This window comes from Nymphaea colorata, chromosome 2 (genome assembly GCF_008831285.2).
Source record: "Nymphaea colorata isolate Beijing-Zhang1983 chromosome 2, ASM883128v2, whole genome shotgun sequence".
NCBI lineage: Eukaryota > Viridiplantae > Streptophyta > Magnoliopsida > Nymphaeales > Nymphaeaceae > Nymphaea > Nymphaea colorata.
In genome coordinates this window covers 7,431,607-7,449,801 of record NC_045139.1, presented here as the reverse complement: position 1 = coordinate 7,449,801, position 18,195 = coordinate 7,431,607, and the positions used below count along the sequence as shown (strand labels likewise).

At 37.4% G+C, this 18,195-nt stretch overlaps 2 protein-coding genes across 2 annotated transcripts; one reads left to right on the top strand and one right to left on the bottom strand.

Moving 5' to 3' along the window:
- The first annotated feature begins 701 nt into the window (after positions 1-701).
- LOC116248604 (mitotic spindle checkpoint protein MAD2) lies at positions 702-2,555 on the top strand. Its single transcript, XM_031621486.2, has 7 exons — positions 702-937; positions 1,063-1,078; positions 1,175-1,305; positions 1,474-1,594; positions 1,732-1,835; positions 1,919-2,040; positions 2,215-2,555. Exons 1-7 carry the CDS (start codon positions 862-864, stop codon positions 2,272-2,274), a joined length of 630 nt encoding a protein of 209 aa, XP_031477346.1. The 5' UTR covers positions 702-861; the 3' UTR covers positions 2,275-2,555.
- Positions 2,556-7,469: 4,914 nt separating this feature from the next.
- LOC116247126 (very-long-chain 3-oxoacyl-CoA reductase 1-like) lies at positions 7,470-12,977 on the bottom strand. The gene is made up of 3 exons (XM_031619101.2): positions 12,343-12,977; positions 8,520-8,589; positions 7,470-7,947 (listed from the first exon to the last, which is right to left on the bottom strand). Exons 1-3 carry the CDS (start codon positions 12,951-12,953, stop codon positions 7,702-7,704), a joined length of 927 nt encoding a protein of 308 aa, XP_031474961.1. The 5' UTR covers positions 12,954-12,977; the 3' UTR covers positions 7,470-7,701.
- Positions 12,978-18,195: the final 5,218 nt, after the last annotated feature.

Sequence of the window (18,195 nt, the reverse complement as noted above, 5' to 3'; positions counted from 1 at the left end):
TTTGAACCAGATTTTGTCAATTTTTAAAATTTAATAGCATTAGATATAAGATATTTGTTTAAAAATAAATCCGTTCCGAATCCATATCAAAAATCCTATCAAATATTTATATATATCGGAACCTAATCGAACGCCATTTATTAAATTTCTAATTGATTCAATTTTTTAATCAAATATTACTGTTTTTTTCATATCTGTTTTTTTTTTTATTGAATCGGATTGATCGAATATCCGATTCAAATAGACATCCCTAAACACACCCTTCTAATCTCTTCCTTTTTCTATCAATCAAACATGACGTTCGGTCTTGAAAAAACTTTTCCTTGCAAAATTCAGGGAACTTTAATCAAATGGCCAAAAGAGTCTCTGTTCCTTCCGTTTCAAAATTCAGGGCACTTTAATCAAATGGCCAAAGGTCTCTGTTCCTTCCGTTTCAACCATTTGGAGCCGCATTTTTTGGGGGAATGATTGTCAAGATCCTGACGTTTATGTTCATGATGAACGGTGTCGAATGCATTCTGGAGTTTTTCTTTCCACTTTTTCCCAAATGCGGCAAAAGTCGGTGGTTCGGGAAACGGGGAGGGTTGATTGACAGGGGGCTGGGCCCATCGCTACTTACCGTTGAAGGCGCACAAGTTCGAACGAGAACACCAAAAAAACTAGCCGTTGGAAAGCATCCCTCTTTTCTTCTTCTTTCCCTTTCAGCACAACAGAAGAAGCCTCCGCGCCCGTTTCTGCATTACTCTCTTCTTTGTTTCCGCACTCTCTCTGTCTCTCTTTGTGACCCCATCATTCATTTCTCGTCTGCAAAAGGGAAAACCAGAAGGTGGTGAAAGAACAATCCTGTTACAGAGGCACGCAATGGCGGCGTCCAGGACGATCTCAAAGGACATCATCACGTTGAAAGGATCCGCTGCCATCGTCAGCGAATTCTTTGGTGCGTCATTCTTTAAGAACACGACTTTATGTTTCCATTTTTCTCTTTTCTTTGTTCTTGAATCGCAATCTCTTAAGTGCATTTCTGTCTTAACGGAGAAATCTTTTCTTCCGTGCTTGAAACAGGCTATGCGGCAAATAGGTATGATCTACTTCTTTTCAAGAAAAATGGAAAAGAAAAAGAAATGGTTTCAGGAAGAAAGAGAGGGTTTTGAACATTGAATGTGTGGGTTTGCAGCATACTTTACAATCGAGGCGTTTATCCAGAAGAAAGCTTCGTTAAGGTGAAGAAATATGGCCTGCCCATTCTGTTAACAGAAGACGAGGGGGTGAAGACCTTCATCGCCAACATAACCACCCAACTATCTGGTAATTATTATCTGTTTGTGAAGAATCTTTTCTGGAGAAGGTTCTCCATTTTTTAGGAGTCGTTTCTGTAAAATGGAAATATCTGAACAAGAAGGCCAACGAAGAAAAGAGCATTTATTTATTTTTTCTTTTAATCTCGAGCACTATTGTCATCATAATATGTTGCAGAATGGCTTGAATCTGGAAAGCTCCAGAGAGTAGTTCTCGTGATCATGAGCAAAGCCACCTCCGAGGTGTTGGAGAGATGGAATTTCAAAATTGAAACGGATGGCGAAGTTGTCGAAAAGGGGTAAACTTTTTCACCTAGTTTCTATGCATCCCCTGTATGTTCACTCAAATGAAGACCAAAGCCATTTTCGTATGAATTTTCTCTGTTGTGCTCCCTTTGCCGGTAGTTGACATTGCCTTTGACTCTTTGTTGTCCAGTGTTTCTAGAGCCAAGAGTGATAAAGAGATAATGAGGGAAATCCAAGCCATTATGCGGCAGATTGCTTCTAGCATCACTTATTTGCCCTGTCTTGATGAGCCTTGTATGGATTCATCCGTTACATCTAATTTAGCAATCCTTCTTCTTCTTATCTTCCATGAAAATGAAATTGGGGGTGTTATGCAGGTATCTTTGATGTGTTGGCGTACACTGACAAGGATTTGACAGTGCCAGTAACTTGGATGGAGAGTGACGCCAAACTGATTAAGAACGCTCAAATGGTCAAGCTTCATTCTTTTGATACAAAGGTGATTGGGATCCCATCTTGGAAGAATTGTTTCATAATCTGAAATAGAAAATCACAGACAAGTTCCTTTTCTCACCATCCCCCATTTGCGTCTTGAACCATCATTCTGAATTACTCCACGTCTGATTCCTCGCCGGCATGCCTTCTCATTCTTCTCGTGCTTTGGTTCTTGCAGATCCACAAGGTTGACACGCTTGTTTCGTACAAGACCGACGAATGGGACGAAGAACAGTAAAACTGGAAAGTTACTTGGGGAATTTTCTAGTGCTGATGAAGAAGGGCTTCACTTGTGAATTGTTTATTCACAAGGTTTTCTCCATGTTGTTTTGGATTCAACTGCTGTTGGAGTGTGTAGTGGTGGAAAATGAGCTGAGCTCCAAGTAATAGACTATACGTATCATTAAGTTGGGTCATGCAGAGCGTCCTCTTTCTCATTGTGATGGTCTTTCTGCTCTTCCTGCATTTCTTTGATTCATTTTCTTTCATGAAAATTAATAGCAGCAGCTATTATTGCCACTCTCTCAGCTCCTTCAAAAGTGCGTGTATATGGGCTTTCAATATTGACAGTAAAAGAACCAGCAAATTGAAACGACCATAGAACTATGGAAAAAATCGGTACACATTCAAGTTGGGTCATGCAGAGCGTCCTCTTTCTCATTGTGATGGTCTTTCTGCTCTTCCTGCATTTCTTTGATTCATTTTCTTTCATGAAAATTAATAGCAGCAGCTATTATTGCCACTCTCTCAGCTCCTTCAAAAGTGCGTGTATATGGGCTTTCAATATTGACAGTAAAAGAACCAGCAGATTGAAACGACCATAGAACTATGAACAAAATCGGTACACATTCAGATATTTAGGCGGAACAAAAAAATTCCAAGTATCATTGGATACTGGAAATATGTATGGGGTGTAAAATATACAGGCACATGAAAATGAATCTCATAAATTTAGAACAAATAAGACCTAAAAGCATAATCGATGGCATTTCGGTCATACTGCTTTGTTCCTTATTCTAATCGCCACGGCCATCCCATCAATCTAAAAGTTCAAAAATGGACGGAGCCTCAGAGAGGTTGGTGGCACTTTGAATGTAGTCATTATGCTAAAGTTTCTTTGAATGTAATCAGTATGTTAAAGTTCCAATTTCATGGTTGCACACCACCTTTATATAACCCTGAGTAAAGCCCATGAAATTAAGTTAAACATACTTTGGAATCAGTTGGTTACTGATAAGTTGAAGCCCCGCAATAATTGTTGCATTCTCCTCTAGCAAGTGTATGTTTTGGATATCAAAGAAACCTTCAGTTCAGAGTTTTACCTTGTTGACAACTAAAGAAACTATAATTAAATAGAACATAATATTATTAAACTGAGAAATGGCAGCATCTTCGTTTCCAGTGGATAAATTAAACACTGATATAGATGTCACAGATCAGGAGCGCTTCATTTTCATGTTGTTTCGATTCCATGAAATAGGCATGAAGTTCCCTTTTCATATCTTTGGGGTTGCATTAAGTGACAGTGTTTTGGTTTCTAATTTCGAGTTTGTGGATGCAGTTGAGTAGATATAGATTGACTGGTCATAGATACTTGGTAATATGGGGGCTCTTATGCCCAACTGGTTTGGTAACTAGGGTGTCCACCAGTAGAAGATTAGAAAAAAAAGAGATTTCTTCCCTCAATGAGATGGACTTGAATTTTGTTGTCTTCCCCTTGCTAGTCTTGCATGTGTTTCATCTTAATAAAAAAATATTTTACTTGGTGGATTGAAATAATAAGTAGAAAAGGAAATATGAGCTTCCCATACTTTTCCTTCGTAAGTAAAATTATTTTTAAATCTGGCATTAGATTGACGCCACTCATTAAAATTTATGAACCACATTACCTTATTACGTTAAATGGATGAAGATAACAAAATTGAATTCACCAAATAAGTCAATTTCCCTCCCAAGTAAAAATCTTTCCCACCAAATTTTATCAAATTACCTGTCAATTAAATTTCTTTCCCTAAGAATATTATATACAATGTATTATAAATTACCAATGTCTTCATTTTGATGGGCATCTGAACCTAAAGTTTTCAGTTTTATTTCTAATAGGCTTGACGCTGACGCACCTAGACATGATTCCGATGGCTCAATGATATGTGCCTCTCCTTGTGTGTGTCCTTTTCTTCTTCAATCATGGCTTCCTAAGTCAAGGATTGAGGAGAAAATATTACCTTGTGAGTCACCTCCTTCTATCTATGTGATCAATCTGGTTGCGCATTCACTGGGTGTGGCTTTGATTGGCACAGCACTTGGGGGGTTATAAAAGATGCTATAGGTCTTTTTCCTCTTTTCATATTTTATTAATTTAAATACTTAGTAGTTGTTCTAAAAGAAAAAAAAATTGAAAATGGTCCCATTGAGAACAGCTTGGTATGAATACGTGCGTTTATGCATAGCAGCAAAAGCACTATTCTTGGGGATCCTAAAATGATTCTGATTCTCATAATGGGAAAATTGAAAAATTCAGAAAGAAATGGTCACCTGGTCAGGAATACCTTACAAGATTCTTCATTGATGCAATACTCAATGTGCATTCACGAGTAGTAATATTTTGATGCAGATCACATGTTTGAAGTCATCATATATCTAATTAGAGAGCAATATTTTTTTTTTTGTTATATTGGAGCACAAGTTTTGCGAAGAGCATACATGCATGCATTTCGAAAAATGGCATGCTTTCGACACCTGTAAATGGAAAAGGTAGCCATATGTAGATCAAAGAATCTATGCATGCAAATAGTGGGGATTTCATATGATCAAACATGAAGAGTTGCTAGAAAATTGGGACAGGAATCTACAGTGTCATTACAAAGAGAATTGCTTCCATCAGTGGAGATTACTTAAACCTATTGAATGTAAGCGCACTTTCCCTTCCCTTTCCTTTGGTTCTCTTCCCCATCCTGTCTTTTCCGAGAGGCAAGAACCGTTTCTCTCCCCCTGTTCCGTTCATATTCTATGTTGCGCATTTCTGTGCTGAGTTGCTGCCTTCTGAACCTTGTTCCTGTTCGATTTTCCGCCGTTGATATATGTTGCCAACTGAAGCATCGTTTGTATTGCTTCTAATGGAGATGTTCATTACGTGACTTTGTAATCATCACTTTAGGATTCTGATAAAATCTGTCACTAGGTCTTTTGTTTCCACGTATCTGTTGGGTGCTGGTAGGGCATTGCCAAACCAGGTACATGGAAACAAGACCTATCAGATTTTATACCAGAACCCTAGCATTCACCACGAAGTCTTATTCACACAATTCCAAAATCCTAAGCACTTAGCGAACATCTCCATTCTTCCTTTAGAAACAATACCAACGATGCTTCAGTTAGTAACATATATCAATGGGGGGAAAAAGCAACAGGAAGCACGTACCATTAGGAACGGAACAAAGGAGAGAAACGATTCTTTCCCCACGGAAAAGAAAAGAAAGGATGGGGAAGAGAACCAAAAGAAAGGGAAGGGAAAGTGCGCTTACATTCAACAGAGTAAAGCAAACGTCCCACTGATGGAAGCAATTCGTAATGAGAATGTAGATCAACTTCATCGTCCCTGCGTTTCAAGGACCTGCAAGTGGAACCAAGCATGATGACATCACTATCGATCTTTCTTAGAAGATGAGGTCATTGCTGTTCATAATGGTCGTCATCATTGTGTATCTTTTCCATTGACAAAACATGAGCTCATGACATCTCATGACTACCATTAGATCACAATTAAGGTAATTAAGTTGTATGTAACAGTTCAAATCACTTTCTTAAAGGAATTTAAAATCCTTACCTTCCATTTTGAAGGTTGATCTCACTTTTGAGAGCATTGCTTGTCCAAAATTTTGTCCGTCCCACCATTTTTTTTCGTTTTTTCAGAATTAATTAAGTTTAATAGTAAGTTGCTAATTTTTTTATTTTTTAAACTTAGATTCTCTTCTCTTGGCCGCTTTCAACTTGATGAATTTAACTCGAACTGGCTTATAAGATAGATGGATGAAGTTCTTACTATCATATAATGATGTGTTATTTAGATTTTGGTTCATCATATCCCTTTGATGAATGTTGTTTTTCTTAACTTTTCTTATTCCAAAAACTAGGAGGAAACTAAATCTTTGTCACCACATATTGCTTATTCCCAGCTGCGGCATAGAGATGTCATGAGCCCATGTGTTGACAATGGAAAAGATGCTCAGTGATGACGACCTTAATGAAAATCAATGGCCTCAAATTGTGGAGAAAGATCGCTAGTGATGTTATCATGCTTGGTTTCACTTGCACCTTAATAGATACAAAGATGTACAGTGTCCCCTTCCATTAACCGGTAGCTCCTAGAGATTTGATTAGAAGTGATGTTTCTTTCTAATCAAGTGGTCTCAATCAAGCTATGAGAATTTAGACATATGGGTGCAGATACAGTGCTCTTATATGCAGAAGAACAAAGATGAAACACAATCATTTAAGGATGTGATAAATGGAAAGATTGTTTGTTTGATGAACCTTAATTTATTAGATGTTCATGAATTGTGATTCTGTGATACGAATATGAATGAAGAAAAGTCTAATACCACATCCAAATCCAATTTTAAATTTGCAATCAAAATCTGATCCAAATATGAATTTGATTTTTAAATACACAACCGAATCCAAAGCACATGATAGATATGTTAAGGGCGAACTTTCTAAATGAATAGACATTGGATATAAGATATTTTTTTTGAATCAGAATCCAAACCCAAACTTAAATTACCGTACTGGATATTTAAAACCAATCCAAGGCTTGAATCCTAACTTCATCATATGTCATTTCTTAACTCCGAATCAAAGTGAATTTTAATATATATATATATATATATATCAGAGAGAAAGAGAGAGAGAGAGAGAGAGTTCAAATCTGCCCGATGCGAGAAGCCTAAAAATTGAAAACTGTCCATAAGAGACATTCTTCACATGAGCATGCATTAGTAAGGGTTTACGATACAGCAACGGTTCATGGCACTTGTAGACTAATATCACAGATATCGTGAGATTTTCGACAATCTCATGATATTTAAACGAAAATCAAATAAAACGAAAAATCGGGGAAAAGTCTGGAGATTTTCTTGGGAATTGTTTCTTTAGAGGAACAACTTGGTCAAAAAATACTCAAGAAAAACTATTTTCCTGAAAACGATATTTTTGACGATACTTCGAAGTTTGAACTATGTTGACGATACTCTTAGAGGTACCTCTATACCTCTAATATTGTGTACAGAGATACATATGCCGGGGATTGAATCAGGCTTTGCTCACTCTACTTAAAGGCCCAAGTTGGCGCCTGAAACAGTATTGACATAGGAGTAGTTTTTGATGCTATCGGTTAAGTATCTGATCGAGGTCAGCAGAATACATTTCAGGTCAGATAGGAATCGGATTCCATATGCTTAGAAATTGACAAAATCCATAAACCAGATTTGGACAACTTGCAACTCCTAATCAGGAAACACCTGACCATATAAGGGACATTCATTGGGATAACACAGCACCACAGGAAAATATATAACATAATATCAAAGGGAAGTATTGAAGGCGAGCAATCTGTGCCATTTTGGAAGCATAATTCAGCACACTCCCTCACTTCTTGTACGTATGATCACTTGGTTTGGTCCTTCATCTGTGCCTTCTTCCTGAGGCCAAGGAAGAGGTGAAACAACCACCAGTTGAGCAGAGCATCAGGAAGCTGGCTGAGGGCAAGCGAATGCAAGAAGTGAGGCCAATAAGGGACACACAGAGACTCGTAGCCGATCCAAGCTATGCAACTCTTAGCGAACTCATCGGCCCTCGGCACTAAGAAGGACGGTTTCTTGGCGACCATTTTTGTTGCGACAAACATTGGAACCTGAGGCCAAGAAGTGAACCGAAAACATTAATGGTGCGTTGGGGACCCTGTGTTGCATATCTACAATCTATTATGAGGGATTTCCTGGACATTTTAAATGTAAAACAGTCGCTAATGCTCACTTGGCAGAATTTTCAAGTGAGTTTTTTAGCGACAGATTTTTAATTTTAAACTATCTAGCAATATCTGACACATGCAGCGTAAAACTCTCCACATACATATATATTATATTATATATATATATATATATGGCTAAAAATTAAAGTTTATCACTAAAAAATAGTTGTTACAGCAGCATTGAGGAAAGTTTACTGTACTGCCTTTATCAACAATTTATGGTGCTTTCAAGATTTTTAATTGTTAGACATTGAACAGATTTTAGTCTACGAACAGGTTTCCCTTGGAAAATGAGAGAGAGAGAGAGAGAGAGAGGGAAGGGAAGAAAGGAGAGAAAGAGAAGAGAGATTTGGGACATCTAAATTTTAGATGGATGACCCAGGTTTGATGTTGCTAGATCTCAAGATAAACTGAATGTATATATATATATATACAAAATTCATAGTTGAACATACCTGACACTGTACATCAATGCCAAATTGTTTGTATTCGACGTGAAGACTTTTGGAAAAATGAGCAATATATCTGCAAGAGCAAATTCACTATTGTTAGCATAAGAAAAAGGTTATCCTTTCCTTTCTTTGAGCTTTTCTCTCTCCCCCTTCAGAATAGTAAGCAAATCCATATATGCATCTGTGTTAAAAATTTGCAGCATGTAGAGTTGTAATCGAATCGTTATATTCCAATCCGGTGGTGCGTTGTATCCGGCCTTCCATTAAAGAGCACCAATTTTAAGGCAAACAGGTTACCACTTTTCAGAATTTTTAATTGTGCAAGTTTTTAAATCTTTGCATGCAGTGCTAGTACATGGATGACATTGATATTTTAGGTGAGCAAAAGTATCTATCCAACCCCTTGGGACATAACTTTCAATGCTTCGAGATGTCCTTCCCACTATGCTTCAATTTGTGCATCAATTAATCTTCCAAAAAGAATAGAATATGCACATGGCCTCATGCCCTGTTTTATATGCAACTTATGCAATCTACCATACATGTGGTTGCTTGCATGTCATCATCACATCAATTTCATTTCCATTCTTTTCAGGGTAAGTGGTTATTTTTCCACGTCCCCCATGGCCCTCACTTTTGGAATCCATACAACATGTTTCAGGACCTTTTTACGGTCCAAGTGAATGACACGCTGGGTGGCAACGGTGATCATGATTTTTATAATAAAGACCCCCTTGAAATACACCACCTTGGCCCCAGGCAATATACCTCTTGTGGTTGTATACATCTTGCCAAAAGAAAAATTACAATTTTTTTAATAATTGATCATTCCTGAAAACTCTAATTTTTCTTGTTATTTTATGAAGTTAGAAGTTTAAACTATAAAATATTTTCTTTTCAGAATAGATCAATCTTAAGATGGAGAACATCTAGAACAAATTATATATATATATAAAGAAAGGGAGAGAAAGAAAGAGAGAGTGTGTATAAGCCTGAGCATTGGGCCGGATACCCGATTGGTACTTGGTACTCAGCCCGGCTCAGGCCTAGGGTCGCGCTTGAAAAATAAGCTCTGGGTGGCCCGGTAAGTTGTCAGGCCTGCCTGGGTTGGCCCAATTAAGCTTGATTCAGCTTGATAAAGTATTTTTAATATTATTTTAATTAATATATATATAATTATATGTATTTTATTATGAATAATTATATTAATATATTATTATATATTAAAAAGTATATTTTTAAATTTTAACCAGACCAAGCCACAATTACTGGCTGCAGCCTGACCGGCACCCAACTGCTTATCGGTCCGGGCCAAGCCTGAGTGTTTTATTATGGCTTTTGTCTTTTTTTAGAAACGGAGGTTGGGCGCATGCTTTTGAACTTTTATACTCTCCCGAGTGTCAAAGTTAGCTACATGCATTAGCTAAACTCATCATCTTGAATTTCTTCCTCCACATGCTCAAAGCAGAATGACACGGCGACGTCCCAATCCTTCTTAACTGGTGCATTTTTTGAAAAATTAAAATGTTTGAGGGCTGCTACAAAAATATTAAAGACGGATGGCTCTCAACGAGAAAATAAACTATTTAGAGTAGTCCCTTAAATGGCCACTGACAAGGTCAGGCCGAATAAATGCAAGCTGTTTATTGTGTCCAAGTGAAGGTCAGGTAGGAGGGGCTTCCATTCATATCGTCTTCTCACTCACATTTAATTGACATTTAAATTGATGGGAGAGAGAGAAATGGGCAGATCTGAGGCCCTATGATGTTATGTTTGTAGGGAAGGAGTGATATCAAGTATTGAGAAAAACAGAAAGACAAAAGGAACGCATAACACTTTGGCTTTGTTGTTTCCTTCCTCTCCATTTCAATACAAATGCTTTCAATAGCCGACACAATTTATAATGCATGTACCTAGCACCTAAGAGTCGTTTTATTTCAATGAAGTTCTTCCTTGACAAGGGCTGCAATCAGGGTCGGAGGGAGGTGTGGGCAGTTGCCCACGCAGAACCTAAAATTTTTCTTAATTTTGTATTGATATTTTTGAGAATTTGTTTTACTTACATGTTGGTGCCCCTTAAAATTTAAAATTTTATATTTGGCGCCCTTTAACCGTAATTTTCTGACTCCACCCCTAGCTGTAATGAAGCTTCAACATGTGTCCAACTGACCTAGCTATGCAACTAAGTAGACATGCCTTAGGGTTGCTTGTACTTTTTTTATTTTTATAGCTAAGCCCTGAACATTTGTGGAAAAGGTCATGAGGTTAAGTTAAATATGTCAGGATATAGGACATTTATTTGAAACAGAAATCAAATATGAAATTGAATCCTAGTAGATATTTTCCAATGGAACCTAAATCAGATCATATGTTATTTTTCTTAAATCCAAATCCCAACTGATATTTTGATCGGATGTTAATTTTTTTTAAATATCCCAATTTTTTAAACATTATGGTTGGATATCGGGTTCAAATGTTGTATCCATTTATTGACATCCCTAGTCATTTCATTTAATCGAGCAACAAGCATTTTCATGGGCAGCCAACTATGTTACCCCATTAAATTTGCTGGAGCTGGACCTAACACCAGTGCTCTCCCCACTACGCACCCCATGCGGCATGATCCCAAAACCATGGTGGAGGTAGCAGCTTAAATGCAGGAGTAAATGCACATAGTGGCACACATTATTGCCATGAGCATGCGCGCCCATAAAATGAGTGTTCTGGGTATAAATATTGTTCCTCCACATTTGCCCACACACATATATATATATATATATATATATATATATATATATATATATATATATATATATATATTGATTGTCTTGATTAAGAGTGGGGCTTTACTGCATTTCAGACACAACGGAGCCGCATATGAGCCAGCCGGCAGATACTGTTTGGAGTGCAGAATCTTTCAGGGGGAAGTTTGTGTGTTAGGGTGAAAAAATATGAAGAGGCTCCTACTCCCTTTCTCAACCATTTATCACCAATTCAAGAAAGAAAAAGGGGAAGCAGGACAATTTACCCAAATTTAGATTTGAATGCTCTACATGTTCAACCTTTTGAAGCAATTATAGAGCTTGATCATGTTTGATTATTTTACTTTTTGTCGCTCGGATTACACAAAAAAGAAAACAATCAAATGAGTACTTTTAAAATCTTGGAAAGTTGATGCTTCATCAATAAAAGAAAATAACTTTTTTCGCAAAGAAATGTTGTTGTGAAATAGAATAGATGAGCATTGACGTGGAGAAAAGGAATGATAAAAAAAGAGGAAGAAAGAAACCGCAGGAGGGACATATTTAGATGATATCTCTGAAAATAGAGTCCAGTGGCTATTAAAAGTCTCTGTCAGGTACTGATAAGAAAAATTAGTAGTTGGTTAGTTGCCTCTTCTCATCCTGGACCTTCCCACGATATTTTTCAAAGCCTCTGATGGGTATGCATGTAAGAACTTGGAGAAGTTAATTCCAAAACCACAGCTAAATAATCCTCTACAAAAAAAAAAAAAAAAAATACAAATATCACAAATATATTTTCGTATTTGGGCTTCAGATCTTCACCTCACATTTTATTAGTTATTTTTTCTTCCGAGAATGGATGATTTCTTCTTTCCAATGAGTTGTTAGAGAAAGCTCAGACCTGAACTCTTTGAGCATATATATTTTCCCAAACCTACCATTCCACGCCTACAGAGTTTATGCATTTGAGGATCTGCGAGTTACCAAATTCTAAATTTGGTAGCTAAAAAGGAGAGGCAAATTCAACAGCTTCCTGCATGAAACCATTTAAGAGTGTAAAACAAAAAGATAGAGAGGCTTACGCTTTTGTAGATGCGTAGACGGTGTTGAGAGGATAGGAAGGCACAAGAGATCCAGCACCAGAGCCAATGTTGACAATCGCTCCCTTCTTCTTCTTCAGCATCTCAGGCAGCACAAGGTGGGTGAGCTTAGTAGTGGACTCCACATTCACTCTGATGATCCTCTCGACCAACTCTTCATCTGCTTCATGCAAGAACCTGGCATAAGGATAGCCAGTGCCTGCGTTGTTGATCAATATACCAATATCCAGGCCACTGATCCCTTCCTTGATCTTCTTCATCCCTTTGTCGACCTCAGTCCCAAGATCAACCACAATGCTCTTTGTTTCTATAGAGCTGTGTAGTTTGAGTATGTCATTAGAGACTGAGCTCAGCTTAGATGGGTTGCGACCAACTAGGACCAAGTTGAGGCCGCGTCGAGCCAAGAGGAAGGCAAGCTGCTTCCCGATGCCATCAGTCGGTCCTGTAACTATGGCCCATGACCCGTACTCTTTGAGATCCTTCACTGGACGCAGGAAGGAAGCCCAAACCCATTTTGCCAAAACCAAGAACGCTTTAGAAATATGGAAGAGGGCAAGAGCTGCAGAAAGAATGAGAAGAGTTTGAAGCACCATCGGTGGTTTCTTTGAAGAACGTGAGTTTTGTGGACAGCATATATAGAAGAAATAAAGAATCAAATTAGCATCTTTGGTGGTCGGAGACGAGAAATAAATTCTAAAATAAATGCTTTGGCAGCACTGCACCGCAAATTGTACAGAGAAACAGCCCAACTCTTCAACTATCCACAAGTTGTTACTATTTGTGCCCAGGCACTAATAAAGAGACCCCAGTGATCATCAAGCAGGTACTATTTTTGCATGTGACCTCGATTCAGAAATCCAACAGATGGCGTTTCCTTTGGAGGGTTTGGCTATGTTGCTTCTGGTGGCATATTTGGATGACGAGGAGCAATGTTTTCGTTAGAGCTGCAGGTGTATGACTTTGAAGTTTTACTTTTCAATCTTTGGGCAGACATCACATCCATTGTTAAGGTTTTTTGGCACCCTGATCTATTCTCTAATTTTACTTATCATTTTAGCATCTGATTTATTGTGTGTTTTACGTCCATTTCTCTTGGATGTGTTTCGTTTAAATGAATTCGTTTTCATCTCTCTCTCTCTCTCTCTGGGACCTCAGAAATAACGCTTACTAATTCAGTAGGTTTTTTATAGTAAGCAGGTCTGGGCTGCTTCTTGCGAGTTGTTTCTTTGGCCGTTTATTTTCGGTACAGTTTCATTAATGACCCATCCTGCCTGCTGGTCTGAAAATTAAATTCTGAGTTGCCCAACCACCAGGAGTACGATGCTCCTCCTCCACCGACGAACCGCATTGCTTGCTACAAAATTTTTTACTGCAGTAATCTGAAACAATCAATTCGTTTCCCTCCTCAAAACTGAAGCCATTATGCCAAATTAACAAGCAAATTAAGCTCAATGATATGGTTGAAAAGGACTGCAGTAATTTCCTTTGACATTATCCTTCTGAGCCAAGCTCGATGGCCTTCCTCTTAGGAGGCAGGACCATCAAAGCAGACTGGTTCTTGAAGGGTTCGTGATCATGACAGAAAAGAAATGATTAAGCTAATTTTAAGCCCATTGTAAACCAAAAACATATTTATGTATTTATGAATTCATTATGGTTACATAATAATAAGCTGCGTGTAAACAGCAGAAATATTGTTTAAAATGAATACATGATTAATTAACCTTGCTTGCATGTCAAAAGAGTCAGACAGCAACGTAAAAGGACAGAATGGAGAGATTTGGTAAAGTTGCAATTTTATACAGTAAATGAATACAAACAGAAGATAGCCAACGAGGAGAAATGTAAGATCATCTCGACTGCAATTCAGATCAATTGATTCTTCCCAGATACTGGCAACCAGACGGTTGTGTTATTATTTAGATAGCAGGTTGAGGTGTTCCGGCAATTGCTATGCGTTCTGAGGGTAGAAGAATTTTGCAGGTCCAAATTTATGAACTTATAAGATCTTCTTACTTGGTCAACAAGTTGATTCAGCTATAAAAATAACAGATATCCTATATGTGTTAAAGTATAATAATACAGGAAAAAACTAGCTGCCAGTGCCAGAAATCTGATGATCAAATTAATGGAAGCGGCACAAATAGGTGAAGTAGCTCGAGATGATAAGTGCAAATATTATTCAAACAAGTAGGCCACATTCACTCACATGAGCAACAGTACGTAAATTGACTTGGTGGGGTTTGTTGAGCATGTAGAGCCTCTTGAGCAAATGGGCCTTGTTCATACAAAAATTTTGTGAATTAGCGACTGGCATTAGAGTGTAATGAAAGCTGGCAATCAAATCTTGAGGGAGATATTGGTTACATCCTTCCCATTAATAAGGAACATATATAATTAATGTTCGTAATGGTGAGTTGTTGACTGTCCCAATCACATCAAAAGAAGAGTAGGAATGTGACGAGAATGGGTTATGTGTGCCACCCTGTGTACACAGCCAGTGTACATCAAGGGTGAATCAGACTACCAATCTATCAACTTTTTATATTGACTTTTACGACGGATGTACATGTTTACTTCAATGTTTAACATGCAGACATTCTTAACTTACATCTTGTAGCTTCTGAGATAACAAAATGAACAAGACCAAATAACGTGTCATACAAAGTCTGAGATAACAAAATGGGCGAGACTAAATAATGTGTCTATAGTATTTGAGATAACGATAGTGGTATGAAATAGTAAAATAGGTAGGACATTCCCATAACGTATGAGATAACGACAGAAGTACAAAATAACGGCAGGGTCCTATAGCATTTGAGATAATGACTTAAGTATGAGATAACGAAGCAAATCTTATAGCATATGAAATAACAACAAAAGTATGAGTAACGAAACAGGTCTTATAGTGTTTTTATAGTGTTTAAAATAACGACAATGGTATGAGATAATAAAATGAGTCTTTATAACATATGAGATAACAACAGGCTGTATGAGATAACAAACAGGTCTTGTAATGTCCAAATTAACGCAAATGTGTGAGATAAAGAAACAAGTCTTATAACGTTTGAGATAATGAAAGAGATCTAAGATAACCAACATAATATGAGATAACAAAAGGAGCGACGCTTTTTTTTGCCGCTCAGACGGATACATGGTCATAGTGACTTACACATATAGTTAACACTATCATTCCCACCTTCGTCATTAGGGCATTTTTGACTAAGTAAATTCGTTGGCTGCCGACTTTGCTTCTATTATCGAATCCCAAAACTTTCGGTCGTCACGTAGTAGCATCACAAGCGTGTCACGTAGTAGCATCACAAGCGTGTGCATGAAATTGACAGGGGGCCGTATATAACCCACTTCGGTCAAGGACCCCATCCCAAAAGTTGACAGCCCTACATGATTTTCACTAAATACGAAGCTTCATTGTGCCATAAATCTTGGTCGACTCTGCCTGCAGTAAGTCACATCTGACTGCCATTTTTGCATTTGGATTATATGGAAATGAAAGATTGAATCATAATATAATTCTGGTTGTTAATACCTCAGATTAAACCTGCTTTGGTCAAGGATCCCATCCCCCAAGTTGACAGCCCTACATGGTTTTCATTAAACATGAAGATTCATTGCACCATATATCTTCATCGACTTTGTCTGCAATAAGTCATAAATGACTTCCTTTATTGCATTTGGATTATATGGAAATGAAAGATTAAATCATAATTCCGGTTGTTAATATCCCATGTTTTCTCGTCAAGTCTTCGAGGCATGGTGATCACTATATAGTATTGGACACTTCATAAAAGATCAATCACATTGCCATAACGCCAAACATGATAACATTACTAAGACAACTAAAACTCTCTTCCAATGCAAGCTTGCGGGGGTGTCCCGTCCCTTTTTATTAACAAAAAATTAATCAACAAATGATACAATAATTTGCATATGACAATCGACCCTTTTAAAGAAATAATCAACTTTAACAAAAAGAAAAATGAACTTCTCAAACTTTCCTTCTCAAGTAGCTAATGTAATTTAAATTTGAGATTAGATTGACATCACTACTCATTAGAATCTATCAAACTAAAAATGGACAGTATCCATTACTATGAAAATTAATGAATGATCAATTTTGCCTATCCCCCTGAATCCTCTTTTTCTATTTCATTAATTTAGATAGTGGTTGTTTTAAATCAAAACTTTGAAGCCGGTTATATGTTATGGCGCTAACAAGGAACCACATGTTATATGTTTAAAATGATCAAAGTACTCGTATTCGTGAAATGGAAAAACCCCTCCCCTATGAGGTAAAAAATGGAACTTAAAAAAAGTTCACAAAATAAAAACACCAAATATCCCTCTGTTAAAAAACTGGGAACATGCTTTCCCATATAATTATATCTCATATCTTATATCTTATATCATGCCGAGTGCCTTCCAATCTCGTATGGGGAAAATTGAAAGATAAAAAAGAAGAAGAAGAAAGAATATCCCTTTATTTGTATCTGATGCTTCCTAGGTGCAACACTCGATGTCCAATAATCAATAGTGATACTTTGATCCAAATCAGTCATTTGAAATCATATTTGTAGTTGGAGGACCGCACGCATAAGTGCATGCGTGCATGTTTCACACACGAAGAAATCTTTTCCCCTTATTCACTTCCTTTCACAAAAATGACATGTTTTTAGCACTCGGTACTGAAAAAGGTCGTCATATGTGTAAGGAATCTGTGCATCTAAATATGCAATGAAATTGCATATGATCAATATCGAGAGCGTTGTTACAAAATTCTGACACGAAGAGCCACTATAGCTTTATAAAAAATCCAAATCCACTGCATACGTGTGTATGTGGGTATAAAATTGAAATTTGCCGACTGCCCCATGTTGCAGCTGCTGGATGGATTTTTTTTTTTAAACCCACTGCCGAAAAACTCAAAAACCACTGCGAAAGCCTTGAAAAACCACTGTATAACAAAAAATCGTTGTTAATACACTTATTGTGATGGTTTTCAGCTATAGATTTCTTAAAAGGATCTATCTGAAAAACCCATCAGCAAGCATATTTCAATATAAATTGAATGGTGACTCTGGTTTTCTAAACATCTAATAAAAGATGGTTAAGAGAAAAAAGAAAAAGAAAAAGTCATGGGTATTGTAGTAATTTAACATTAGTTTCCACTTTTTTTTTTCCTATGTATTCTCTCAACCATCCATCTGCATGCATCAGATAGACCATCTGATAAACCGCCCTAATTAAATGGTTAGGTGACTCCACTAGATATTCAAGTCACTCTTGTGTATATATACTCACTCATAAAAATATATATGCTCACTCATGTATTGAGGTAGAGCTGTATTTCCTTGCTTTCCTAACTACGTGTAGAGTCATCACCGACTCTCCCACCGACTCTCTTGAGATGAGTCGAGAAGACTCATGAGGCTTTGAGCCTCTCTTTTAAGTCGGTGGTTATAATGTCGGTACTGATTAAAAAGAAAGAAAAATAATTAAAAAAGAAACAATGTGGAAATCGGTGGAAGCTTCATCCACCGACCTCCTCTCCTATAAATAGGAGATGATGGTTGAGGGGTACGTGTGAAAAAGAGTGAGTGTGTGTGAAAAAATTGTGAGTGTGGTTGAGTCATTTATGTGCTCACTTTGTGAGCGTGTGAGGTGTGTGAGCTTGTGAGGTGTGTGAGAGTTGTGCTCAGTGCAAGAGCGTCGGGCTTGGAGGTATTTAGGTGTGGAAGTTCACTACGTGAGCGAGGTGAGTTTTCTTGAGCCTCCTTGTAATGTTTATTTTGATGAATAAATAGTTGATATTTT